The sequence below is a fragment of the Limulus polyphemus genome, unplaced genomic scaffold (genome assembly GCF_000517525.1).
Source record: "Limulus polyphemus unplaced genomic scaffold, Limulus_polyphemus-2.1.2 Scaffold96, whole genome shotgun sequence".
Taxonomy (NCBI): Eukaryota; Metazoa; Arthropoda; class Merostomata; order Xiphosura; family Limulidae; genus Limulus; species Limulus polyphemus.
The window spans coordinates 711,373-719,900 of NW_013665706.1; the positions used below are offsets into that span (position 1 = coordinate 711,373).

The 8,528-nt window shown below is 33.3% G+C and overlaps 1 protein-coding gene across 2 annotated transcripts in view; it reads left to right on the top strand.

Annotated features, from left to right (window-relative positions):
- The window catches only part of LOC106469370 (ras-like GTP-binding protein rhoA), an 81,852-nt gene that overhangs the window by 16,506 nt on the left and 56,818 nt on the right, over window positions 1–8,528 (top strand). Inside the window, exon 2 of one of the 2 annotated variants that reach the window (XM_013929865.2) lies at window positions 669–814. The exons of the other annotated variant lie outside the window; for it this stretch is intronic. Coding sequence (XP_013785319.1) covers window positions 719–814 — 96 coding nt within the window. The 5' untranslated portion in view covers window positions 669–718. The remainder of the gene's footprint in view (window positions 1–668; window positions 815–8,528) is intronic. 2 annotated transcript variants of the gene reach the window in all.

The window sequence follows — 8,528 nt, forward strand, 5'->3', positions numbered from 1 at the left end:
TTTTTTACAAAGTTAAGTAAAACTCCACATAAGTGATGGCGTTTTTTCGTTTAGCCGGCCCAGCTTTCAAGGATTTTTTGTATTTTTCACTACCCGGTGAGCATGAACGTCCACAGAAATTTCTCCAGGGGGGAGGGGGCAAAGTCTAAATCAAGGGTATATATACAAAGGAATATATATATAGACTAAATAAAGAAATGTGTTTCTCATTTTCCTTTCCCCTTGCGCGTCCCCCTGCGGACTCCCATGTTACTGGGTCCGTATATTGCAGTATATTCATCAACTTTATGTTTTTTTCTGTTACAACTCTCAGTAGACTAAAATAGGCTGAAATCAAACATTTTCTATGTAAGATAGATAGAAAACTACAAAAGTAATTAATGGGATTATTAAAATATTGAGTGCTAATTTTATTTAAACATTTTTCGCGTGTGACTCATATGTTATTACGAACCCTGTAATCAACCACGTCGTTGACTCATAAGCGATTTGGTGCATAATTAGTTTAAAAATGTTTAAAAAGCCGACGTGATCTAGACCTCATCGGTGGTTCTATTGTATAAGTGTAAATAAAAAAGGATTTACAACGCCAATGCAGTTGTTACTTATCTGCTAAGATAATTGTATGGTTCGAAATACATTTAAGTAACATATCTATTTATTTCCAGGTGTTCCGCCGTTATGATGTTTTGAGTGCATTCCGTCCAGTACGCATATTATGGAAGAGGTCTCATGTAAAGTAGTCCTAGTGGGAGACAGTCGGTGTGGGAAAACCGCACTCATTAACCGCTTCACTAACGATAACTTTTTAGAGGTAAGGGTGATCGATGTTTTTAATAAACTCCTATTTATGTGATCTTGGAACTGTATAACTGAATAGTTCAGCCCACGCCGATGTTCTCTACAAGCTTTACTTTCTTACATAAAGTAACGACCTACTGTTAAAGGAAACTTTTATTAGACAAAACTTATTACAGTTTGCAGAAGGACATTAGTCAGTGGTCAAGAGAAACAATTGTTCTTAAGCACAGAAGAAAAAAAAAGCTAGTGTTAGAATGAATCGTGTCTTTACGATAAAGTTTCCCCATCAAAAGTAAAACTTAGTGTATTTATTTACATTTATATAGCTCTTATTCACAGTCGTTCGTAATACACCTAATAATAACTGTTATCATGTTGGTTATTAAGGGTGGCGTAATTCAAGGCATCGTCTCTTTCAAGGGCTTCACGTCGTTGGAGCAACGGAATGTGTGCTATGCTTTCTAGTTATCTAGCACCTTTTATTGAAATGGTGTGGTAGGGCCTTATTGCTAATCGAAAAGCCACATTTGCCCGTAATTGTGTTCGTAATCACTTTGCAGAAATTTATAGATAATGTCTAAATTAACCCGAAATGTCCACATGTTTACCTTTTGAAGTGTCCTGATGTGGATATATATATTTCTTATCAGATGTTTAAAATTGTTTAGCCAAAATCTACACAAATATCGTTTCTGAGGGAGAATCTTAATGGAGCCATCGGAGTACTAGTTTAAATAATTATAAGTGACTTCTAAGTTAGTTTGAACAGCCTTCATGGTATTTTTCATTTGTTGGAAGAATAAATATGTTATTGGTGTAAACTGTCAGCATTAATAGTTCACCATAAGTAGAACCAAAAATCTTACGTTATTTAACAAATAGGATTTCGATACGTTAGTCTGTATGGTTTATCTTGTTAGGACTGATATTTCACCGTATTTAGCATTATTACATGAAACTCATCTTGTTACATTCAGTCTGCTTTTCGTATTTGTGGCAAAGCTTCTAAAGTTACCTGCTGCCGTTCCTAATTTTGAACTACTCACCAGAGGGATGCAGCCAGTCAGCAGTACCATCGACGCTAACTGATTGACTCTCACTCTTATAATGCAACCATAGCTTAAAATGAGGATATTTGACCGCTGTTTGCCAGCTCGGAAATCCAGTTCTCTTCCACAGAGCCAACTCACTCTCTTGTTATGCTTTTCTATTGAGTTATCTTGTCAAGGCTGATATTTAACGGTATGAGCAAAATTGATTAAACATTACAACCATTAATGCCATTTCAGTAAACTTGTTCCGATTCGTATATGCGTTTTCTTGGTAAGATACATTTATTGCCAATTCTATATTAGTTTTGCTTAATTTCTGTATTCATAAACATGTTTTATTTTTTCCTTATGCTTTTTTTTTTGTATGAATAAATTTGAAACTTTATTTATGAATGATATTTTTAGGGTTTTCTGGAATTTTTAGTAGAGATATATTTGAATGATCTAAAGAGAGTAATTCTTAATTTATATAAACTCAGTTTCTGGCATAAAGATTAGTTTCAAATTTTCTACCACTTTAAACTTGAACACTGTTTGAATACATTAAAAAAAACTACTACCAACTTTTAGACAGATTAACAAGAAATTCTATGATTTTTAAATCTACGTATCACAACTGGTATAGAAATTCAGTGATTTTTAAATCCACGTATCACAATTGGTATAAAAATTCTTAAACCACAATTTACTCAATTGAATCGCATTTACAAGTAATGCGTCAAGAAAAACTCCTAGTTGATTTCCGTTCATTCGATCAGGTTCGACTTAGGGTTTTCCTAATTCGTTGTAATAATTTTCACTGATAAAGAAACGTCGTTTGGGAAACCATGATTTCGTCTTTGTATATTTAAGGCTGGTCTTCTAATAACAGTTTAAGACAGTCTGTTAATGACGGACACTTTGATTAGCAGAAAAAACTAGTTACACTTTTCTTTTCCACGAGTACCCTTCTGGTAGGGTTAAGGACTTATAACGCTAGAATTCGGGATTGGGTTCCCGGGGAAGACACAGTGTCACTCTAGAAGAATGAGAGGATTGTGATCTAATAGTCAGTATGTCCATCTGTGTGCCGGTCAAAACCCACTACAATAGATCAAACAAGAGCAGTCCAAGAGTTAGCAGTGAGTGCCATTCATTAGCTGCCTTCTTTGTAGTCCACCAGTTCAAAATTAGGGACGACTACGCGTTAATATCACTTCTATAGCTTTGCATGAAATTTTGAAATAAACAAAACCAAAGCAATTTTCTAACAAAGAATCGGACAAACCGCAACTTTGAAACCTTGTATTTTTCCAAATGAAATATAAAAAATAACTACAAATATAAAGAAATACTACGTGATTTGTACACATTGTTTTTCGAGAAATAAAAAAACAAGAGTTTACAATTCCGTTCTTTAACCACATATTTAATATGTTTGCCTGTTTTAGAAGAGCAAAAGTATGTTTTGCCATCACAGATTCTACAAGATAATTACGTAAAAGTCTCTGAAAAACCTTGATTTTCTATCCAATGTTTGCACAAGCTACTCGAGGGATACTTTATTAATCGTTCGTAATTTTTAACTGATAGGCTAGGGAGAAGGCAACTAGTCAACAGCACCCACGGCCAACTCTTGGGATACTCTAAACGAATAGAAGGATTTGACTGTCACTCTTATAACGCACCCAAGGCTCCAAAGTGTGGAGTACAATTCTGTGAGAAAGGGAATCGAATCACGGCCCTCGTATTCACAGCCCGGCCCGCTGATCGTTAGGCCGTGCCCTGCCCAGTTAGGTTGCAAGCAAGGTTTCTTCTAAAAGCTATGGAAGTTCATCATAACTGATTCTTTTCTTAGATACTAGATCTTATTTTTTATATATAGTTAGCTTCAAGAAATCATTTCTGAGATGGTCAGTTGTTTATAGTTAGTGGATTAAATTAAAAATATCAAGCCTGTTACATATGAAAGTTGTCCTAAACGCAGCTGTCCTAAACTGAGCAGTTATGCGTGAATTATAGGGATTGTTTGTTTTATTGACGTGTTTGCTTGTTTGACTTTTAAGTGCAAAGCTGCATAATAGGTTATCTATGCTGTGCCTATTATAGGTATTGAAACCTTGTATTTAGCGTGATATGCCTTCAGACTTAACGGTGAACCACTGGAGAGCTTGTTTTATTTAATTTCTTGAACTATTCGTTAGCCCTCCTTAATTTTGAAGTGATAGAATAGAAAGAAAGCAGCTAGTTAACAACACCCACCGTCAGCTGTTGGGCTAATTTTTACCAGTGATTGCCAATCACATTATAACACCTCCCCACAGTTGAAAGGGCAACCATGTTCCGGGACGGATTACGACCCTGTGCCCCGCAGATTGCAAATCGAGCTCCCTAAACACTAGGCTATGCCACGCCTATAGAAATAAATGGGTGAGATATGCATAGAAATATTTAATAACCCATATTTGTACATTTGTCATAGTTCATTTTTTGTGCATCATAATTTCGATTATTAATTTATGTAAGGTGACCTGCAATGGGTAAAATGTCAGGTTTTTTATTTCTTGAAATCTGAGTGCCAAAACTTGATTTTTCAAATATCTTTATATTTCAAATTATTACTGTTCTAAGTCTTATACTTTAATAGTTTCTTTTTACGAATATTTTTTGAAATTTCTTGGATATCGTCGAGACTGATTGAGCTGAAACAACATTACATTAGATCAACAAAATGCCGTCGCCAGGGTTCATATTTAATTAATATCGTCGTAAAAATGAAAAAATAGAATTATAAATGTAGCAGATATCCAAGCTGAATAACTTATAATAACGTTTTCGCATCATTTTAAAGTCCTACTTTTCTATATGCATCAAAACACATAAACATATAGAGGTTTGCGTGTTGTGCTGAGTCGTTTTTATATAACAAATATGAAAACAAATATTAGTATAACAATATTTCCTCCCATTTTAATAGTAAAGTGTTTGATAATGTTTTGTATATTTTTTTCTGACGTTATTACTTTCATAATTTACGTTATCTATCCATCCGTTTTCATTTTATATTTTATTATTATAGAAATAACACCCCCTGGTAGCTCAGCGGTAAGCTTGAGGGCTTATAACGCTAAATTTCAGGAATCTATTCTTGAGAAGGTTCAGTGCAAAGAGTTCACTGTGCAGCTTCGTGTTTAAATAAATAAACAATGTACATATATATCGTTTATAAAATGAAATGTTTAATATTTGTTTAATTTTTTTTTAAACAAAATGCATACATTTTTGTGGTAATCTCTCAAGACGCAATAAAAGAGGCTATTGATAATCGTATATTTTTTATTCTACTATACAGTTTAAGTTAAATTAAATTAATTTTGATGAAATAAGAGACTTCTTTCGCAAAAATACTCAAACACTGTGCTCATTGTTTAATCTTGAAAAATTTACCATATTATTAATATAATAAAAACATTTTCTGGCACTCTCAAAAGGCCTTTTTTTATTCATTTTTTTTGGTTGAACAGCGTTTCGTGGTCTACAATTACCACTCTTCTGCTATGTAAAGAAATGCACCTGAAAAATTACATCGAAACCAAATGAGGTGAAAATTTAACATAACACACGATACATACACACCTCATTAAAAAAAGACTAGTAAAAATTAATCCCACCATTTATTCTGTAAGAAATCTTAAACTCTTGTACGGTGACGGCCTCCACTACTGTTGATAACAACTCATTCTATAAGATAATCATTATGTTAATTAAACAAAACTGTCTATCTTTCAAATATTTAACTTGTATTTGCCTCTCCCAAATAATACATTTCTATCTTCTTACTCTGTTGTCTTTAGAATATAGCACATAGACATTAGAGTTCTTTATCTTATCGTTCTCCTGGATAATCTTGTAAACTTCAATAAAATTACTTCTTACCCTTTTTTATCAAGAAAAAAAATCATTAAGGTATCTTATTCTCCACCCCACCCACCCCCAAATAATCCTCTCAATCAATTTAGTAACCCTCTCCTGAATCCTTTCCGTTAAGTCATTACCTTTTCTTAGACCAAAACTGCTCACAATACTTTATGTAAGGTCTAACTAGTAATTTGTATGGATAAAAAATTACCTCTTCAACTTGTAATCAAAATGCCTATGAGTACATCTCAAATTTATGTTACTCTTACTAAGCCCTGCCTTGTTGACTTGTGTGAGTTAACACTATGCTAAGATCTATTTCTTCATTCATGCTGTTGTATTATATGATGTTTGATCCAGATTATGATACCGTAGACACATTAGCTTGTATCTAGTATAACTTAAGATAATTTGTCATCTCGGTTATTTTGCAGTATCTCACTATCCTCAATACAGCTAGAAATACCCCAGTTTTATGTCATTAGTAAACTTTACTAATTTATACTAATTATTATCTTAACATTTTGATATTTAAGCCAAAAAATATAAATTTTGTATCATAAAACTTAAATGTTAGAGAGTTCTTCAAAGTAAAATTAAGGACAAAAATTAACATATTTGTGAATCATCAAACCATTGTACACATGTTGAAAATTCATTAACTTGCATATAAGAAATATGTGTAGTGTACTAAATTCACAAAAAAGCAAACTCTGTATTCAATAGGTCATTTGAAGAACACATTTTTTAATATAAATATTTTCACAAGATAGTATTTAGTGCTTTTATGTAATGTAATCCAAAGCAGTAAATATGAGTTCACTCAAGTATTCAGTAAAAGTAAACAATTATAAAACAACTTCACTCGCTAGAATTGGACAGAAAATCGGGAAGTTTGTGTCGATTAATTTTAAGAAGATTAGTCATTTCATCAGTATATATGACTCTGTACAATAACTAAATTGAAGACAATAAACGACATTTCTTGCATTATAGGCATACTTAGAATTATCATAAAAAAGGTTCTGATATTCTTTTCCCTAGTTCTGTATCTATTCCACTCCTTTTTTAAAACAAAGGTTGCCATTACTACTCTAAAAAAGGTACCAACATCTTGGTCAATCTCTCAGATCAGAAAACAGTCATCGAGGAATTTCATCCATGCAATTTTTAAATATTTAGAATTGTTGTTTTTTAAAAACCCTTGTTAAGACATCAAAGGTTTGTTTTTTCATTGTTAATTAACGTAAATCGGGGAAACTCGTAATCATAGCAGTTCGAGGGAGTTGATGGTAAGCCTCTTTATTAAAATAAAACTTAGTTGGTTATAATCAGATTTGATCCTTGTGATTTAACCTCCCTGGAAACAAATATGACGCAGTAATTCAAGATAAACAATATACAGACATTTCTGTATCATTTAAACCTGGTGACTATGCTCAGATGACCCTTATTCAGCTATTGTGTAGTTTTGCGCGAAATTCTGAATCAAATAAACAATAAATTATATTTCCCCATAAATATTAATATCTAAAATTTAACTATTTAATTTCATTGATGGCCAAATCATTGTTTTAATTCTTCATATTTCATAGGTCTATTATTAGTTTGTTGTTTGTTTTTCACACAAACCTATCACAAGGGCTATCTGCCTAATTTTGGAGAACTCATAGACTAAAGGAAAGCCATCTAATCAACAGCCACCACCGGCAATTCTTGAGTTACTCTTTTCTGTCTGACAGAATAGTAGAGTACATTTTTGTGGTAACGGGACGGAACATGAACATTCGGATTCTTCGTTCAGACACGCTAACCATTTGGCCACACCCAACCGATGGTTATTTAACTCTTCAAAAACCATAATACAATAACAAAAAGGCTCTAGCTTTTCATGGGGAGATTAATATGTACTTTCTCAACAAATTATAACATCTTGTCTAGAATAAAAGTTATGACCATAAGACCTTTCACGGAATGTTATCGTTTTCCAACTTACAATTTCTAGATCAAAGTTTTTTTTTCCCTGGCCTCCCAGTGGCCCAGCGGTATGTCTGCGGACTTACAACGCTAGAATCCGGGTTACGATACCCGTGGTGGGCAGAGCACAGATAACCTTTTGTGTAGCTTTGTGCTTAACTACAAACAAACTTTTTCCCTGAGTGGTTCAAAATTAGATTTTGAGTTAAATGAACTTTTTATCCTGTACATGACTTTCCAAAAATTCCTTTTAAATCGTATTTTTTTTAGTAAAATCATAAATATCCTCAATAAAAAAACAAGGTAATTTGATACAATTATATGAAAGAACAGTAATACCAAAACCTAAACATTTAGTATGTTTAACAGAATGGTTTGTTAGTATTCTCGGTAATAAGGGAGCTGATCTTGGCCTACTGGTTGTCTTGCCTGGACTGTACATCCAAAGTTAACGGTTCGCGGGCGATTGCTATAAAATTTGCTCTGCACCTTGTGGGTGTGGGCGCGCTATAATAGTGACAATTAAGTCTCACTATTCGATCAGATAAGAGTAGCTCAAGAGTTTGGTGCTGTGACCACTGTTTTCCCCTTAGTCCATCAGTTCAAAATTAGGAACAACTATTCGCAGATAACTCATATGTAGTTTTGCGCGAAAATTCTAAATATGCAAAAAAAACAAAAAAACTCGTCGATAAATTTAGTGCCTCAGATTCAGGAAATAATCCTCTAAAAATCATTCATGTTTTCTGTTGTACTCAAGAAGCTAATGTTACTCGGGGAGGATTGGGAAGCTTCGAATGG